The 20279-nt window shown below is 47.0% G+C and overlaps 1 protein-coding gene across 1 annotated transcript in view; it reads right to left on the reverse strand.

Annotated features, from left to right (window-relative positions):
* LOC144605599 (solute carrier family 26 member 9-like) overlaps nt 1–20279 on the reverse strand; it is a 70843-nt gene that overhangs the window by 40906 nt on the left and 9658 nt on the right. The window contains exons 2-5 of the mRNA XM_078421036.1: nt 9390–9530; nt 7686–7825; nt 4786–4896; nt 1538–1713 (exon numbers count right to left, since the gene is read on the reverse strand). Of these exons, the coding sequence (XP_078277162.1) occupies nt 1538–1713; nt 4786–4896; nt 7686–7825; nt 9390–9511 (549 nt within the window). The 5' untranslated portion in view covers nt 9512–9530. The remainder of the gene's footprint in view (nt 1–1537; nt 1714–4785; nt 4897–7685; nt 7826–9389; nt 9531–20279) is intronic.

Below are 20279 nucleotides of genomic sequence, written 5' to 3' on the forward strand. Positions count from 1 at the left end.
ATGTCACCTATCCATGTCCTCCAGAGATGCTGCCTCTCCGCTGAGTTACCAGCTCTTTGTGTCTATTTTCAATATATAATACTGTTGCATAATAATTGCAGCACATGGAGTTCCTTGTATCTTCATCTTACTGCTTTTTGGGAGCAGCAATAATTTATTTTATTCCCCCATGTTTTTCAAAAGTGCTTGTTAAACCTGCATTTCATTCAATTTTATGTCCATAAGTCATAAGGTCATAAGGAATAGGAGTCGAATTAGGCCCTTCGGCCCATCAGGTCTATTCCGCCATTCAATCATGGCTGATCTATCTCTCCCTCCTAACCCCATTCTCCTGCCTTCTCCCCATAACCTCTGACACATGTACTAATCAAGAATCTATCTATCTTTGCCTTAAAAATATCCACTGACTTGGTCTCTACAGCTTTCTGTGCTGAAGAATTCCACAGATTCACCACCCTCTGACTAAAGACATTTCTCCTCATCTCCTTCCTAAAAGAACGTCCTTTAATTCTGAGGCAGTGACCTCTTGTCCTAGACTCTCCCACTAGTGGAAAAATCCTCTCCACATCCACTCTATCCAAGCCTTTCACTATTCTGTATGTTTCAATGAGGTCCCCCCTCATTCCACTAAACTCCAGCGAGTAAAGGCCCAGTGCCGACAAATGCTCAAAGTAGGTTAACCCACTCAATCCTGGGATCATTCTTGAAAAACCTCCTCTGGACCCTTTCCAGAGCCAGTGCATCCTTCCTCAGATATGGTGCCCACAATTGCTCACAATATTCCAAACGCGGCCTGACCAGCGCCTTACACAGGTTATCACAAAATGCTGGAGTAACTCAGCAGGTCAGGCAGCATCTAGGAGAGAGGGGATGGGTGACATTTCACGTTGAAACCCTTCTTCAGACTGACACAGCGCCTTATAGAGCCTCAGCATTATATGTGTGTGAAGGAACTGCAGATACTGGTTTAAACCTAAGATAGACACAAAAAGCTGGAGTAACTCAGCGGGGACAGGCAGCGTCTCTGGAGAGAAGGAATGGGCGATGTTTCGAGTCGAGACCCTTCTGCAGACTGGCCATTAGGGTTGCCAATTTTCTAACTACAAAATAAGGGACAAAAGGTGACGTCACCGCCCGCGCCTCACGTGACCTCACCCAGCCAGCGGCCACGTGCTCCCGCTCCACCAATGACGGCCGCCCAAGCCGGGAGGCAGGTTGCCACACAACCTCCATTCGGTGAACACACTTGGCCCCGCTCCCCGAACACTCTCTATTAGCTTACACTGTCCGGGCCTACAGTGTCCGATCCTACAGCGGCTCCCGGGCCTACAGCTCCTGGGCCTAATACCGGACAAGGGCGGTCCCGTACGGAACAAACCAATTTAGCCAAAATATGGGATGTCCTGGCTAATACGGAACAGTTGGCAACCCTACTGGCCATCCCTGTTTTTGTACACAATCCCAATTGAAATAAATGCTAGCAATAATACATGTTGCACCTCTTCAGTCTGCCAGGAGCTTGGGGTGGATACTGTACCTGTATTATTGCAGTTAGGCACGCCAGGGTCCCTGAAATGTGCATGCGGTAGGCGTTCATGGCGGGTATGTCCGTCGACGTTTCGTTTAGAGTCTCGTTGAAGTGTTGGAACTTCTCCATTGGAGCCAGCGTTTGCACCACATTCCCAACAATAATGCTCAGGACCGCAAACGTACCTGCACACCAAATACACGTTCATTACTTGCTGCAGCAGAAACGTGATTCCATTTAGTCATTCACAATTGTCACAGAACATTTAGACAGGCACATGGACAGTTTGAGTTTAACAGTGTTGGGGAAAAGATTTAATAGAGACCTGAGGAGTAACTTTTTTCACACACGATCATATTGAATGTCTGTGCTGTCTCGAAGGGCCAAATGGCCTACTCCTGCACCTATTTTGAATAAGTTTATGAATGAATGAATGAATGAATGAATGAACATAAGATTATTAAGGGATTGGACACGCTAGAGGCAGGAAACATGTTCCCAATGTTGGGGGAGTCCAGAACCAGGGGCCACAGTTTAAGAATAAGGGGTAGGCCATTTAGAACGGGGATGAGGAAAAACTTTTTCACTCAGAGAGTTGTAAATCTGTGGAATCCTCTGCCTTAGAAGGCAGTGGAGGCCAATTCTCTGGATGCTTTCAAGAGAGAGTTAGATAGAGCTCTTAATGATAGCGGAGTCAGGGAGTATGGGGAGAGGGCAGGAACGGAGTACTGATTGTGGATGATCAGCCATGATCACATTGAATGGCGGTGCTGGCTCGAAGGGCCGAATGGCCTACTCCTGCACCTATTGTCTATTGTCTATTGAATGAATAAGTTTATTGGCCAAGCATGTACACATACAAGGAATGTGCCTTGGTGCTCCGCTCGCAAGTAACAGCACGAACACCCAGTAAACAATTAAGAATAAAGCATAAAACATTAAAACATTAAGAATACAACATTACAGTTTAAACGTGTGAGTGAAATAAACCAGAGCAAAAGGAGGCTACAGACTTTTGGTTATTGAGCAGAGCTACTACTCGCGGAAAAAAATGCTGTTTTTATGTCTGGCTGTGGCTGCTTTGACAGTCCAGAGTCGCCTTCCAGAGGGAAGTGACTCAAAGAGTTTGTGGCCAGGGTGAGAGGGGTCAGAGATGATCTTGCCTACTCGCTTCCTAGCCCTTGCAGTGTACAGTTCGTTAATGGGGGGGAAGGTTGCAGCCAACAACCTTCTCAGCTGATCGAACGATTTCTATGTCTATGTTTCTAAAGGGTGGTGGAATAAGCTGCCGGTGGAGGGAGTTGAGTTTGAGTTTCGTTTCTTGTCACGTGTACCGAGGTACAGTGAAAAGCATTTGTGGCGTGCTAACCAGTCAGTGGAAAGCCAATACATGATTACAATCGAGCCATTTACAGGGTATGGATACAAGATTAAGGGAATAATGTGAATATCATAGTTAAAGTAAGAAATGTTGCTGTAGGAATAGAGAATTAAGATTGTAGATAGAGATATAGAAAATAGGTTCAGGAGTAGGCCATTTGGCCCTTCAAGCCAGCACCACCATTCAAAGTGATCAAGGCTGATCATCCACAATCAGTACCCCGTTCCTGCTTTTTCCCCATATCCCTTGATTCCGTTAGCAATATATAAGCGCTGTATCTAACTCTATCTGCTTGATAGATCTAAATCTATCTGCTTCTGTAGCAAGCACACAAATAGTCGCCTGGGCTGGGCGTCATCTTGGAAGCAAGTGAGGCTGGGACTATCGTAACGTTTAAGAAACCGTTAGACAGGTACATGGATAGGATTGGAGGGATATGTGTGGGCAAGTTGGGCCGAAGGGCTTGTTTCCACACAAAATGACTCTATGACACTATTAAGTTTAGTTTATTGCCACATTTACCGAGGTACAGTGAAAAGCTTTTGTTGCCTGCATTTCTTCTAGTTTTATCTGAAACATAGAAACATAGAAACATAGAAAATAGGTGCAGGAGTAGGCCATTCGGCCCTTCGAGCCTGCACCGCCATTCAATATGATCATGGCTGATCATCCAGCTCAGTAGCCTGTACCTGCCTTCTCTCCATACCCCCTGATCCCTTCAGCAAAAAGGGCCACATCTAACTCCCTCTTAAATATAGCCAATGAACTGGCCTCAACTACCTTCTGTGGCAGAGAATTCCACAGACTCACCACTCTGTGTGAAGAAATGTTTTCTCATCTCGGTCCTAAAAGACTTCCCCCTTATCCTTAAGCTGTGACCCCTGGTTGACGTTAGCTTGACGTTCCCTTATGCTGTTGACTAGCTCTCTGTTCTGACCCGAAATGTCACTTACTCCTTTTCTCCAGAGATGCTGCCTGATCCGCTGAGTTACCCCAGCATTTTGTGTCTATCTTCGAAGTCAATGGATATATTTAAGGCAGAGATGGATAGATCCTTGATTAGGAAGGGTGTCAGGGGGATATGGGGAGAAGGCAGGAGAATGGGAAGGTAATCACAAAATGCTGGAGTAACTCAGCGGGACGGGCAGCATTTCTGGCTAGAAGGAATGGGTGGCGTTTTGGGTCGAGACTCTTCATCAGACCCTACACCCTACACACCTACTCTATCCTACACACCAGGATTGTCAGGATTTTGCGGGTGAGAGAGAAAGATAGATCAGCCATGATGGAATGGCCGAGTGGACTTGATGGACCGAATGGCCTAAATCTGCTCCTAGAACTTATGAACTTAAGCCAGCATCTGCAGTTATCACAAAATCATAAGGAATAGGAGTGGAATTAGGCCATTCGGCCCATCAAGTCTACTCCACCATTCAATCATGTCTGATCTATCTTCCCCTCCTAGCCCCATTCTCCTGCCTTCTCCCCATAACCCCTGACACCCGTACTAATCAAATCAGTTCACTAATCAGTTTGTTCCTACACGGCTCTGTGTGTGTCCTCTATACCCTTTGTCTTCCTACACTCTTGGCTGAGTCAAGAAAGACGTCGACAAGACAAGACCGTCAAGGATCCCTCTGTTTTCCTGCTCGACTGGGCGGTTGAGTAAATTGTTTGACAACGTCACAAAGAGACCCATTGTCAAGATGAAGGCGGACAGGAAACGCAAGCACAAATGGAACAAAAGCTCGTCTGAGTTATCATAAACACACGCCATGGAAGATTGACGTTTTGGCTTTCGTGGTCTTGCGCGTAAAACAAAAATGTTTAAAAACACAACAGCAAAGAAGGAGAGAGGAAGGTAAGGTTAACCAACCTGGGACCATGTGGTGGATGCTTCCGAGGAAGAAGTAGATAATAAGGGGGAAGAATGAGGAATACAGCCCATTGACCGGGGGAAGACTGGCTAGCAGAGCGAAGGCCATACCTGTTAAATAAAGCACATTGCAATAGATCAACATAGAACAGTGGTGCACAAGAACCCTTCCCTTGTATTTGTGGGTGGCATGGATGGTGTGGCGGTAGAGTTGCTGCCTCACAGTGCCAGAGACCCGGGTTCAGATGTTCATAAATCAAAGGAGCAGTTTTTATTCCATTCGGCCCGTCGAGTCAACTCCGCCATTCAATCATGGCTGATCTATCTTCCCCTCTCAACCCCGCGTTCCTGCCCTCGCCCCGTAATCCTTGACACCTTGACTTTCAATCTTCGCTTCGACCCAGACGGCACAGTGGCACAGCGGTAGAGTTGCTGCCTCACAGCGCCAGAGCACCCGGAGAAAACCCACGCGGTCACGGGCTGAACGTACAAACTCCACACAGACAGCACCCGTAGTCAGGATCAAACTCGGGTCTCAGGTGCTGTGAGGCAGCAGCTCTACCGCTCCGTCACCATGCCGTCCCAAGGAGTTGATGTTTGCTTGTGGTCATAATTGTGTGTTTGAGTCTATGTGTTGTTCTGCTTTGGTTGAGGTTCAGGTTTATCATTGAGCCACTGTGTCGTACGTGTTATGCTGCTGCAAGAAAGAATCAATTAAATGCTCTTGACTCTTGACTAGCTTGTCTTAAAACCGTGACTAGTTTTGTGTGGGAAGGATAACAGACACAAAAAGCTGGTGTAACTCAGCGGGACAGGCAGCATCTTTGGAGAGAAGGAATGGGTGACGTTTCGGGTCGAGACCCTTCTTCAGACTGGTTAGGGATAAGGGAAACGAGAGATATAGACGGTGATGTGGAGAGATAAAGAATAATGAATGAAAGATATGAAAAAAAGTAACGATGATAATGAAAACAGGCCATTGTTAGCTGTTTGTAGGGAGAAAATGAGAAGCTAGTGCGACTTGGATGGAGGAGAGAGAGAGAGAGAGAGAGAGAGAGAGAGAGAGAGAGAGAGAGAGAGAGAGAGAGAGAGAGAGAGAGAGAGAGAGAGAGAGAGAGAGAGAGAGAGAGAGAGAGAGAGAGAGAGAGAGAGAGAGAGAGAGAGAGAGAGAGAGAGAGAGAGAGAGAGAGAGAGAGAGAGAGAGAGAGAGAGAGAAAGAAAGAAAGAAAGAAAGAAAGAAAGAAAGAAAGAAAGAAAGAAAGAAAGAAAGAAAGAAAGAAAGAAAGAAAGAGAGAAAGAGAGAATGCTGGGGCTACCTGAAGTGCAAGAATGTGTAGGAAGGAACTGCAGATGCTGGTTACCATCGAAGATAGAAACAAAATGCTGGAGTAACTCAGCGGGACAGGCAGCATCTCTGGATAGAAGGAATGGGTGACATTTCGTGTCGAGGCCCTTCTTCAGACTGAGAGTCAAGGGAGAGGGAAACGAGAAATATGTAAGGGTAAGATGTGAAAAAGAGAGATCAAAGGTGACAAAGTTCAAGGAAAATATGGGATGGATCATTGTTAGCCAGAGGAAGGTGTCAACAAGGCATACATAGTAAAATTTAATCAGGAGGACAGTCAGACTAGTCAGAGAACTAGGATGGAGGAGGGATGGAGAGAGAGGGAAAGCAAGGGTTCTACTTGAAGTTAGAGAAGTCAATATTCATAACACTGGAGAGACACAAAATGCTGATTCAGAAAGACTCAATGGTACAGGCAGCATCTGTGGAGAGAAGTAATGGGTGGCGTTTTGGGTCGAGACCCTTCTTTGCTGGGGTGTGAGCTGCCCAAGCAACATATGAGATGCTATTCCTCCAACTTGCTTTGGGCCTCCCTCTGACATTAATGACTTGGATGAAGGGATTAAAAATACCATTAGCAAATTTGCAGATGATACAAAGCTGGGTGGTAGTGTGAACTGTGAGGAAGATGCTATGAGGTTGCAGGGTGACTTGGACAGGTTGTGTGAGTGGGCGGATGCATGGCAGATGCAGTTTAATGTGGATAAGTGTGAGGTTATCCACTTTGGTGGTAAGAATAGGAAGGCAGAGTATTATCTGAATGGTGTCAAGTTAGGAACAGGGGAGGTACAACGAGATCTGGGTGTCCTAGTGCATCAGTCACTGAAAGGAAGCATGCAGGTACAGTAGGCAGTGAAGAAAGCCAATGGAATGTTGGCCTTCATAACAAGAGGAGTTGAGTATAGGAGCAAAGAGGTCCTTCTGCAGTTGTACAGGGCCCTAGAGAGACCGCACCTGGAGTACTGTGTGCAGTTTTGGTCTCCAAATTTGAGGAAGGACATTCTTGCTATTGAGGGCGTGCAGCGTAGGTTTACTAGGTTAATTCCCGGAATGGCGGGACTGTCATATGTTGAAAGACTGGAGCGACTAGGCTGGAGTACACTGGAATTTAGAAGGATGAGAGGAGATCTTATCGAAACGTATAAGATTATTAAGGGGTTGGACACGTTAGAGGCAGGAAACATGTTCCCAATGTTGGGGGAGTCCAGAACAAGAAGCCACAGTTTAAGAATAAGGGGTAGGCCATTTAGAACTGAGATGAGGAAAAACTTTTTCAGTCAGAGAGTTGTGAATCTGTGGAATTCTCTGCCTCAGAAGGCAGTGGAGGCCAATTCTCTGAATGCATTCAAGAGAGAGCTAGATAGAGCTCTTAAGGATAGCGGAGTCAGGGGGTATGGGGAGAAGGCAGGAACGGGGTACTGATTGAGAATGATCAGCCATGATCACATTGAATGGCGGTGCTGGCTCGAAGGGCCGAATGGCCTCCTGCTCCTATTGTCTATTGTCTATTGACATGGGGAGGCCTGGTTCCACCATGAGAAGGGCAGCTTCTTACCTTGAGGCACCTGAATTGTTCCTCCACTGATACCCGCAATGACATCGAAAATAAACGCCTTCTTGAAATTGTACTTTGGAAGCCATGAGATTATTGGGAACAGCTGGATGACGATGGATTTTAGTCGAGCAGTTGAACAGCTGGGAAATATCAAGGAAAGGAATTACAGATTAATCTATGTGGAAGTGTTTTCATCAAAGACATATGGCTATTTGTCTGCTCCTAATAGCTTTACAAAATTCAATTAACAGATGCTTAGAAATATGAAACAAAAACATCAAATGTTGGAAGGTCATGTTCCAGTTCAGTTGATAGTTTAGAGATACAGTGCGGAAACAGGCCCTTCGGCCCACCGAGTCCGCGCCGACCAGTGATCCCCGCACATTAACTCCATCTTACACGTACTAGGGTCAATCTTTTTCCATTTTATACCAGGCCAATGATCCTACAAACCTGTACGTCTTTGGAGTGTGGGAAGAAACCGAAGATCTCGGAGAAAACCCACGCGGTCACGGGGAGAACGTACAAACTCCGTACAGACAGCACCCTTAGACAGGGTTGAACCCGGGTCTCTGGCGCTGTAAGTGCTGTAAGGCAGCAGCTCTACCGCTGTGCCACCTTACCACCCAGTAGTATAAGGCATTGGTGAGGCCACATTTAGAGTATTGTGTTCAGTTTTGGTCACCGTGTTACAGGAAAGATGTATTCAAGCTAAAAAGGGTGCAAAGATTTACGAGGATGTTAGGACTTGAGGACTTGAGGGCTTGTGCTAGGCAGAGGTTGAACAGGCTAGGACTTTATTCCTTGGAGCGCAGAGGGATGAGGGATGATCTTGTAGAGGTGTACAAGATCATGAGGGAGACAGATCAGGTAAAGGCACAGTCCAATGCCTAGAGTAGGGGAATCAAGAACTGGAGGACATGGGTTTAAGGTGAGGGGAGAAAGTTGTAATAGGAACCTCAGGGGTAACTTATTTACACAAAGGGTGATGGGTATATGGAACGTGCTGCTGGAGGAGGTAGTTTAAGCAGGTACTATCATAACATTTAAGAAATATTTAGACAGGTACATGGATAGGACAGATTTAGAGGGACATGTCCAAACGCAGGCAGGTGGGACAAGTGTAGATGGGACATGTCGGTCGGTGTGGACAAGTTAGGCCGAAGGGCCTGTTTCCACAATGTATGTCTTTTTGACACTTCGCAAGTCAGACAGCATCTGTGGAGAAAGAAACATGGTTCACTTTCCGCAGATGCTGCCTGACTTTCTACATGTATTCCACTTATTTGTCACGCACGTATTTGTTCGGAATCCTGACCCAAGTATTTGGAGGAGTTTTAGTATCATGTAAATGAAAATAATTCAAAGTTTCAAAATAATCTCTGTGGCACAGCGGTAGAGTTGCTGCCTCACAGCGCCGGAGACCCGGGTTCGATCCCGACTACAGGCGCTGTCTGTATTGAGTTTGTACGTTCTCGCTGTGACCTGCGTGGGTTTTCTCCAAAATCTCCGGTTTCCTCCCACACTCAAAAGACATACAGGTTTGTAGGTTAATTGGCTTGGTATAAATGTAAAATTGCCCGTAGTGTGTGTTGGATAGTGTTAAGGTGCGGGGATCGCTGGTCGGCATGGACTGGCTGTTTCCGCACTGTACCTCCAAACGAAATTAAACTAAAAAAATACAGACGTTTGTTTTGGGTTTACCTGAATAACTTCCGTGCTTTTTGTGAATGTGGATAACTCCTGACTTTTTTCTGATATTCCTCGTCAAATTCGGGAATGGAGTAGGCAGTTCGGTCTACAATGTAACGTGGACGGATATGCATCTTGCTGATATCTTATTCACTGTGGAGAAATACACCATGTCAAGACAGGAAATTCAACAACTCTTATCTCCAATGAGGCTGAACAACTCCTGCAGTATGGTATTTGTCACATGTACCGAGCTGCAGTGAAATTCTTTTTTGTATCACAATACATAGATAAATCTTGGATAAGCATCTCAGATACCGCACAAGTAAAGGTAGATGCACAGAGTCTCTTGCCCAGAGTAGGTGAATCGAGGACCAGAGGGCAAAGGTTTAAGGTGAAGGGGAAAAGATTTAATAGGAATCTGAGGGGTAACTTTTTCACACAAACGGTGGTGGGTGTATGGAGCGAGCTCCCAGAGGAGGTAGTTGAGGCAGGGAATTTAAGAAACAGTTAGTCAGGTACATGGATAGGTTTGGAGGGATATGCACCAAATGCTGGAAGGAGGGACTAGTGTAGCTGGGACATGCTGGCCGGTATGGACAAGTTGGGCTGAAGGGCCTGTTTCCACACTGTATCACTCTATGACTCTATGACTCTAAGTGTTTAGCAGTAGTACACTGTGACAGTGTACTGAGTCAGTTTGGCGATGCATCATAAAAGGCATCCCACTAAGACGCATCTCAACTTGGTTTGGGAACACTCAGCCCAAGACCACAAGGGACTGCAGATAGTTGTGGACGTAGCCCAGTCCATCGCACAGACCACCTTAGTTAAACCAATACGATTCCTAAATGGGAATCATGCCAACAAAGTTCCAACGTTCCTATGTTCTATTTAGTTTAGTTTTTAGAGATACAGCGCAGAAATAAGCCCTTTGGCCCACTGAGTCCCCGCCGACCAGCGATCCCCGCACACCCACACTATCCTACACATACTACGGATAATTTACACATACACCAAGCCAATTAACCTACAAATCTGTACATCTTTGGAGTGTGGGAGGAAACCGGAGCTCCTGGAGAAAACCCACGCAGGTCACGGGGAGAACGTACAAACTTCATGCAGACAGCACCCGTAATCAGGATCGAACCCGGGTCTCTGGCGCTGTGAGGCAGCAACTCTACCTCTGCGCCACTGTGCCACAAAAACTGAGGTTGATGGGTTTTCCTCAGGCATGGACGGACTTGGATTGTTTTCTCTGGAACGCCAGAGGTTGAAAGGGGACCTGACAGAAGTACAGGTTCCACCACCGATTTCCCGCCCTGAATGTGCTCTCTGTACTCAAGCATCCTCCCCTTAACACCTCTCTCCCATTCACCCCTATCCTCACACAGCAGCCTCTGGGTGAATCTGTAGTCTGTTATACGCACTGCATCGCACATCAATGCCAGCAAAGCTATACTTTCTTCCTGACACATACTGTCACTATAGAGCATTCGGCACGGTGGCGCGGTGGTAGAGTTGCTGCCTTACCCGGGAATGTGGGAGCCGGCTATGGGAACGGATCTGCCGGCTCCGGCCGGGCCGGAGTTCCAGAGCCCCGGCTGCAGGGGGCAGATTCCACCCGCCGATCGGCCGCAGAAGTCCCGATGAGGTCGAGATCGGCCGCCTCACCCGGACTAGGCGCCACATTTTTTGGGGGGGAGGGGACATCCAGGGTGGATTTCAGGTGCGCTCTGGTAAATTTGTCCGGATTAAAGGAGGTTCCAGACCACCAGTTGGCGGGAAATCAGTGATGGAACCTGTATTTCTGTCAGGTCCCTTTTCAACCTCTGGCGTTCCAGAGAAAACAATCCAAGTCCGTCCATGCCTGAGGAAAAGCCATCAAAAAACCTCAGTTTTTGTGGCACGGTGGCGTAGCGGTAGAGTTGCTGCCTCACAGCGCCAGAGACCCAGCCTCGATCCTGACCGCGGGTGCTTGTCTCTACAGAATTTGCATGTTCTCCTCCTAACCTGTGTGGGTTTTCTCCGAGATCTTCGGTTTCCTCCCATATTCCAAAGATGTGCAGGTTTTGTAGTTTTTTTTGGCTTGGTATAAATGTAAAAATTGTCCCTCGTGTGTGGGTAGTGTTAATGTGCGGGGATCGCTGGCCGGCCCGGACTCGGTAGGCCGAAGGGCCTGTTTCCATGCTGTACTCTAAACTAAACTAAAAACTAAATTTCATTGACTCTCAACTGCTATCATTTTATTGGGAAGTGCCAGCGGTTCCTCGTTCCCACCACCCTTTGTGTGAAGAGGTGTTTTGAGGTCACGGATTTGCATGTCTATAATTTAAAGATAAATTCACATGTCTGGCATCCCTACCAGAGGGAATAATTTCTCTCACCTGACGCGGTGTTTAGTGTTTAGTTTAGAAATACAGCACGGAAACTGGCCCTTCGGCCCACCGCGTCCATGCCGACTATCGATCACCCGTTCACACCAGTTCATAAGTTCATAAGGTCATAAGTTCTGGGAGCAGAATTAGGCCATCAAGTCTACTCCGCCATTCAATCATGGCTGATCTATCTCTCACTCCTCACCCCATTCTCCTGCCTTCTGCCCATAGCTCCAGGCACCTGTACCAATCAGTTCCATGTTATCCCACTTTCTCAGCCACTCCCCACACACAAGGGGGCAACTTACAGAGGACCGATTAACCTTCAAACCCGCACGTCTTTGGGATGCAGGAGGAAACCAGAACACCCGCACGGTCACAGGAAAAGAATGTGCAAACTCCACATGGACAACAGCGAGGTCAGGATTGAACCCGGGTCTCTGGCGTTGTAAAGCAGCAACTCTAGCGATGCACCACTGTTCCACCCTTGAAAAGTGTTGGGAGTCACACAGCACAGAAAGAGGCCCTTCAGCCCACCTTATGTGTGCTGTCACTATTGTATATATTCCCTTCAGGAGGAACCACAAAATGTTTCCGAGCTGCAGAATAAGATTGTTACATCTTTACCTAATTAATTAACTAATCTTTTAATCTCTTAAACATTTCATCGGAATCAACCATGGGGCAGGGCGGTGGCGCAGTGGTCGGGTTGCTGCCTCACAGCGCCAGAAACCCAGGTTCCATCCTGACCGTGGGTGCCGTCTGTGTGGAGTTCGTACATTCTCCCAGTGATCACGTGGGTTTTCTCTGGGTGCCCTGGTTTCCTTCTACACTCCAAAGACGGCAGGTGGTTAAATGGCTTCTGTAAATTGTAAATTGTCCCTGGTGTGTAGGATAGTGCTGGTGTATGGGGTGATCGCTGGTCGGCAAGGAGTCGGCGGGCTGAAGGGCTGAAGGGCATCTCTAAACTAAACTAAACTAAACCTTAATCTTCCCAGCACGAGTCTAGACTTAATTAATCTTAAACCATAATTATTAATTAAATAAATGTGCAGCTTTCAAGACTGATAACAGCACTGAGCTACATATTTGTTGCCACTTGTAGCTGGTCACACACCTCCCCTTTGTTTCTGAAGGTCACTTGCCCTTCACCAGACGTAAAGGAATGAGCAACATTATCAATATTGGCTTTTAGTCACATGGAGCTCTGATAAGCAGCTCCTAAACCTGCTCAAAACACAAAGCGCTGGAAGAACTCAACGGGTCAGGCAGCACCTGCGGAGGGAAAGGACGAAAGACGTTTCGGGTGGACTGATTGAAGCACAGAGTGTAAGGTTTTGACTGTCTACCCTATCTATGCCACTCATAATTTTATACACGTCTATCAGATCTCCCCTCAGCTTCTGACGCTCCAGAGAAGGCAATCCAAGTTCGTCCAAGTTTGCCCAGTCTGAAGAAGGGTCTCAACCCAAAATGTCACTCATCCTTTTTCTCCAGCGGTGCTGCCTGACCCGCTGAGTTCCTCCAGCACTTTGTGTCTATTCGAGTTTGGCCAACCTCTCCCTGTGGCTAATAGCCTCTAATCCAGGCATCATTCTGGCAAACCTCTGCACCCTCTCCAAAGCCTCCACATCCCTCCTGTAATGGGCTGACCAGAAATAAACACAATTCACCTGATGTGGCCGGACCAAAGTTTAACACATCTTCAACATGACTTTCATAAGTTTGTTCAACTCCTTCTCATAAATAATACACTCCTGGTAAACCTCTTCTCTTGTTTAAGAGATACAACTTGGAAACAGGCCCTTCGGCCCACTGAGTCTGCGCCGACCAGTGATCACCCCAAACACCAACACTACCCTACACATACCAGGGATAATTTTACAACTTACCGAAGCTAAGCTTTGGAGTGTGGGAGGAAACCGGAGCACCCGGAAAAAACCCACGAGGTCACTGAGAGCATGTAAAAACTCCGTGCAGACAGCACCCGTAGTCAGGGTCAAACCCGGGTCTCTGGCGCTGTAAGGCAGCAACTCAACCAGTGCACCACCTTGCCGCCCCACATGCTGTTCATCTACTGCAGCTCTATCATCACCATCATCACTATCAGACTTCAACACTATCATCTCCAAACTCATCAGCAAACTCTAAGACATGGGCTTCTCTACCTCCCTTTGCAACTGGATCCTTGACTTCCCCATCAACAGACCTCACCTCATTGCGGATCAGAGAGGCAGCCAGCATCATCAGAGACCCGCACCACCCTGGCCACGCTCTCATTTTACTCCTACCATTGGGAAGAAGGCACGGGAGTCTGAACAGGTTCATGAACAGCTTCCTCACAACAACGCCAGAGACACGGGTTCAATCCTAACCTCAGGCGCTATCAATGTGTGGAGTTTGCACGTTCTCCCTGTGACCCACGTGGATTTCCTCCGGGTGCTCCAGTTTCCTCCCACAATCCAAAGATGCGCAAGTTTGTAGGTTAATCGGTCCTCTGTAAATTTCCGCTAGTTTGCAGGAAATGGATGGGAAAGTGGGATAACGTAGAACTAGTGCGAGCGGGCGATCAGTGGTCGGCGTGGGATCGGTGGGCCAAAGGGACTGTTTCCATGCTGTACCTTTCAAGCAATTCAATCAAAAAACCTTTTCCTACCTCCAATTCCCACTACCCTGCTACTGAAGAAGGGTCTCGACCCGAAACGTCACCCATTTCTTCTCTCCTGAGATGCTACTTGACCCGCTGAGTTACTCCAGCATTTTGTGTCTGTCAATGGTAGAAACCAGCATCTGCAGCTCCTTCCCACCCAATCAAAAAAATATCAGGCTCTTGAACACTACAAAACACTAACATATTTTGCTTGTACCACAAAATGCTGGAGTAACTCAGCAGGTCAGGCAGCATCTTAGGAGAGAAGGAATGGGTGACGTTTTGGGTCGAGACCATTCTTCAGACTGCTTCTTCAGACCCATTCCTTCTCTCCTGAGATGCTGCCTGACCTGCTGAGTTACTCCAGCATTTTGTGATACCTCGATTTGTACCAGCATCTGCAGTTATTTTCCTACACAACATATTTTGCTTGGGTAGTTTACACTCCAACAGTATGAACATTGACTTCTCTAACTTCAGATAGTCCCTGCTTTCCCTCTCTTTCCTCTCCCTCTTCCCAGTTCTCCCACCGGTCTTCCTGTCTCCGACTACATTCTATCTTTGTCCCACCCCCTCCCCTGACATCAGTCTGAAGAAGGGTCTCGGCCCGAAACGTCACCCTTTGTTCCCGATGTTGGGGAAGTCCAGAACAAGGGGTCACTGTTTAAGGATAAGGGGGAAATCTTTTAGGACCGAGATGAGAACGTTCTTTTTCACACAGAGAGTGGTGAATCTGTGGAATTCTCTGCCACAGAGGGTAGTTGAGGCCAGTTCATTGGCTATATTTAAGAGGGAGTTAGATGTGGCTCTTGTGGCTAAAGGGATCTGGGGGTATGGAGAGAAGGTAGGTACAGGATACTGAGTTGGATGATCAGCCATGATCATATTGAATGGCGGTGCAGGCTCGAAGGGCTGAATGGCCTACTCCTGCACCTATTTTCTATGTTTCTATGTTTCCTTCGCTCCCGAGATGCTGCCTGACCCACTGAGTTACTCCAGCATTGTGGAGTAATGTATTGATGTATTATGGTTATTAATGTATTGGTTCTATTTATTTATTATATGTTACCTATGAATACTGTTGTTTACAGGCCTGTTGTGCTGCCGCAAGTAAGAAGCATCGTTCCATTGTCGGAACATATAACAAACAAACACTTTAGATCCTTAATCTAATGTTTCCTCCTTACTGACCATCAGCACAGGGCTGCGTGCTTAGTTCATGTTCATAAATGATAGGAGCAAAATTAGGCCATTCGGCCCATCAATACTCCGCCATTCAATCATGGCTGATCCATCTTTCCCTCCTAACCCCATTCTCCTGCCTTCTCCCCATAACCCCTGACACCCGTACTGATCAAGAATCTATCTGTCTCCGCCTTAAGAATATCCAACGACTTGGCCTCCGTAGCCTTCTGTGGCAAAGAATTCCACAGATTCACCACCCTCTGGCTAAAGAAATTCCTCCACATCTCCTTCCTAAATGCACATCCTCTTATTCTGAGGCTGTGGTCCTAGATTCTCCCACCAGTGGAAACATCCTCTCCACATCCATTCTAACCAAGCTTTACGTCCCCCCTGCTCTGTTCTCTTTGAAGCAAGCACCCCAATGCCATCTATACATTGACGGGTGGCACAATGGTGCAGCGGTAGAGTTGCTGCCTTACAGGGCCAGAGGAACGGTTTTGATCCTGACTACGGATTTAGGTTAAGTTTAGTTTAATGTCACGTATACCGAGGTACGGTAAAAAAGCTTTTTTGTGCATGCTATCCAGTCAGTGGAAAGACTATACAGTACATGATTACAGTGTACAAATACTGGATAAAAGGTATAGCGTTTAGTGCAAGATAAAGTCCAGCAAAGTCCGATTAAAGATAGTCCGAGCATCTCCAATTAGGTCGATAGTAGGTCATGACTGCTCTCTAGTTGAGTTAGATTTAGCTCTGAGGGCTAACGGAATCAAGGGATATAGGGAGAAAGCAGGAACCAGGTACTGATTTTGGATGGTCAGCCATGATCATATTGAATGGCTCGAAGGGCCGAATGGCATACTCTTGCACCTATTTTCTATTTCTATGTTTCTAGGGTGATAGAATGGTTCAGCTGCCTGATACCTACAGAGATTGTATGTTCTCCCCGTGATCTGCGTGGGGTTTTTCCGGGTGCTCCTGTTTCCTCCCACATTTCAAAGACGTACAGGTTTGTAGGTTAATTGTTTTCTGTTGCTTGTAAATTGGCCCTAGTGCGTAGGATAGTGCTAGTGTACGGGGTGATCGCTGTTCAGCACACCCTCGGTGGGTTGAAGGGCCTGTTTCCGTGCTGCATCTCTAAACTAAACTAAACTAAACTATACTAAACTGCTTCTTGCTCTTGGACTTTAGAGATTCCTGCATCTGAATGGACAGGTACATGGATAGGAAAGATTTATCGGGATAAGGGCCGGGCCAAACGTGGGTGGGTGGGTCTAGCTTAGATGAGATATCTTGGTCGGCATGGACGAGTTGGGATGAAGGGCCTGTTTCCATGCTGTAAGACTGTAGGGCGGCACGGTAGCGCAGAGGTAGAGTTGCTGCCTTACAGCACTTGCAGCGCCAGAGACCCGGGGTTCAATCCCAACTACGGGTGCTGTCTGTACGGAATTTGTACGTTCTCCCCTTGACCTTTATGGGTTTTCTCTGAGATCTTTGGTTTCCTCCCACACTCCAAAGACGTACAGGATAGTGCCAATGTGCGGGGATCGCTGGTTGGTGTGGATTCGGTGGGCTGAAAGGGCCTGTTTCCACGCTGTATCTCTAAACTAAAGTTGGGCTGAAGGGCCTGTTTTCGCGCTGGATCTCTAAACTAAAGTTGGGCTGAAGGGCCTGTTTCTGCGCTGTTCCTCTAAACTAAAGTTGGGCTGAAGGGCCTGTTTCTGCGCTGTTCCTCTAAACTAAAGTTGGGCTGAAGGGCCTGTTTCTGCGCTGTCTGACTCTATGACTCTATCTGCAGTTCCCTGTGTCTCCATTTATCCGGTAAAGCAAGCTGCTGAAACACTTTGACTTAACCGCTTCCTCTCCTGGGTTTTATCAGAACCATTCCTCCGATATATTTTCCTACCCTTCAAAGAAACCCTATCAATGACCTTTCTTTATCTAAAATGTTTCAACACGCTTTGAAAAAAGCCCTGATAATGATAACTTAAAGAACTCTTTCATAGGGTAAGCTGAATAACTGGCAGGCCATTTCTGAAGCCACTGAATCATACAGACCATTCATCCCATCACACCAATGCCAACCGGGGGGGGGGCATTCATCTATATTAATCCTATCTTTCTATATTTGGTCATACAATCATAGAGTCATACAGTGTGGAAACAGGCCCTTCGGCCCAACTTGACCAACATGTCCCAGCTACACGAGTACCACCTACCTGCGTTTGGCCAATATCTCTCCAAACCTGTCCTATCCATGTACAGCACCTGTCTAACTGTTTCTTAAAGAACGGTCTCAACCCGAAACATCACCCATTCCTTCTCTCCAGAGATGCTGCCTGTCCCGCTGAGTTACTCCAGCATTTTGTGTCTATCTTAAATTTAAACCAGCATCTGCAGTTCTTTCCTACACGAACTGTTCCTTAAATGTTGGGATAGTCCCTGCCTCGACTACCTCTTCTGGCAGCTCGTTCCATACACCCACGGCCATAGAGGTCAGTAGTCCCTTACGCCCTGGTGATTCCAGGGTTTATCCAGACAATGAATGCAGTCCGCAACTCAGCCTCAAGTTGAGAGAGTCAAGAGACAAGAGTGTAGGAAAAAACTGCAGATGCTGGTCTAAATCGAAGGTAGACACAAAATGCTGGAGTAACTCAGCGGGTCAGGCAGCATCTCGGGAGAGAAGAAATGGGTGACGTTTCGGGCCGAGACCCTTCTTCAGACTGATGTCAGGGGAGGGGGCGGGACAAAGATAGAATGTAGTTGGAGACAGGAAGACTAGTGGGAGAACTGGGAAGGGGGACGGGATAGAAAGGGAAAGCAGGGACTACCTGAAGTGGGAGAAGTCAATGTTCATACCGCTGGGGTGTAAACTACCCAAGCGAAATATGAGGTGCTGTTACTCCAATTTGCGCTGAGTCAAGAGTGTTTAATTGTCATGTGTCCCGAAACGGAACAATGAAATTCTTACTTGCAGCAGCACTGCAGTTATGTGAACAAAGTGCTCTGTAAAACCCTTAATAAATAACAAAAAAGATCAGTATATATGGATTTTAAAAAAAACAGACAAGTAAGTAGACCACAATCTGCAGTTTTTTTCCTATATATAAATAAACATTAATTTTAGTTTAGTTTAGATTAGATTAGTTTAGAGGTATAGCGACCCTGGAAACAGGCCCTTTGGCCCACCGCGTCCGCACCGACCTGCGATCCCCGCACACTCGCACTATCCTACAATTTACAGAAGCCAATTAACCGACAAATCTGTACGTCTTTGGAGTGTGGGAGGAAACCGGAGCACCCAGAGAAAACCCACGTGGTCACGGGGAGAACGTACAAACTCCGTACAGACAAGCACCCGTAGTCAGGATCAAACCCGGGTCTCTGGCGCTGTGGGACAGCAACTCTACCGCTGCGCCACCGTGCCACCTTAAAGACCTCCATTACATCACCCCTGAGTCTGCTGCGCTCCAAGGAATAGAGTCCTAATGTCCTGAAAGTGGATGGGGGATTTCCCCTGGTAAGGGGGAAAGTTTCCTACTGTCCACCCTATCTATATAACCTCATAATTTTACACATCTGGTCATCTCCCCTCTCACTCTCCACCTGTTATGTTCTGTATGATTGAATGGCGGAGTAGACTTGATGGGCTGAATGACGTCTTTCACATACTTTAGACTTTAGAGCTATAGTGCGGAAACATCCTGCACATCCTAATAACACTATCCTACACACCAGGGACAATTCACAGTTCACAGAAGCCAATTAACCTACAACCTGTAGGTCTTTGGAGTGTGGGAGGAGTCATAGAGTGATACAGCGTGGAAACAGGCCCTTCGGCCCAACTTGCCCACACCGGCCAACAGCTCCCAGCTACATTAGACCCACCTGCCTGCATTTTTGGTCCATATCCCTCCAAACCTGTCCTATCCATGTATCTGTCTAATTGTTTCTTAATGTTGCCTCAACTGCCTCCTCTGGCAGCTTGTAACCGGAGCACCCGGAGAAAACCCACGCAAGTCACGGGGGGAATGTACAAACTCCATACAGATCGTCCCATTAGTCAGGATCGAACCAGGGTCTCTGGCGTTGTGAGCCAGCAACTCTGGCGTTGTGAGCCAGCAACTCTATCGCTGCGCCACCGTGCCACACATTTTTCATTCAAAAATGGAAATTATAAGATGAAAGTGGAAAACAACAACAGAAATATTTTAAGATTGGCAGATTTTTGATTAATAGGTGTGTCAGGGGTTATGGAGTAAAGGCGGGAGAATGGGGTTGAGAGGGAAAGATAGTATAAGAAAATAACTGCAGATGCTGGTACAAATCGAAGGTATTTATTCACAAAATGCTGGAGTAACTCAGCAGGTCAGGCAGCATCTTTGGAGAGAAGGAATGGGTGACGTTTTGGGTCGAGACCCTTCTTCAGACTGAAGTCTGAAGAAGGGTCTCGACCCGAAACGTCACCCATTCCTTCTCTCCCGAGATGCTGCCTGGCCTGCTGAGTTACTCCAGCATTTTGTGAATAAATACCTTCGAGAGGGAAAGATAGATCAGCCATGATTGAATGGTAGAGTAGACTTGATGGGCCAAATGGCCTTATTCTGCTCCTACAACTTACGAACATGTGAAAATGCTGGAAACACTCAGCAGGTCTGGCAGCATTTGTGGAAAGAGGAGCAGTTG

This window comes from Rhinoraja longicauda, chromosome 24 (genome assembly GCF_053455715.1).
Source record: "Rhinoraja longicauda isolate Sanriku21f chromosome 24, sRhiLon1.1, whole genome shotgun sequence".
In the NCBI taxonomy this organism is placed as follows: domain Eukaryota; kingdom Metazoa; phylum Chordata; class Chondrichthyes; order Rajiformes; family Arhynchobatidae; genus Rhinoraja; species Rhinoraja longicauda.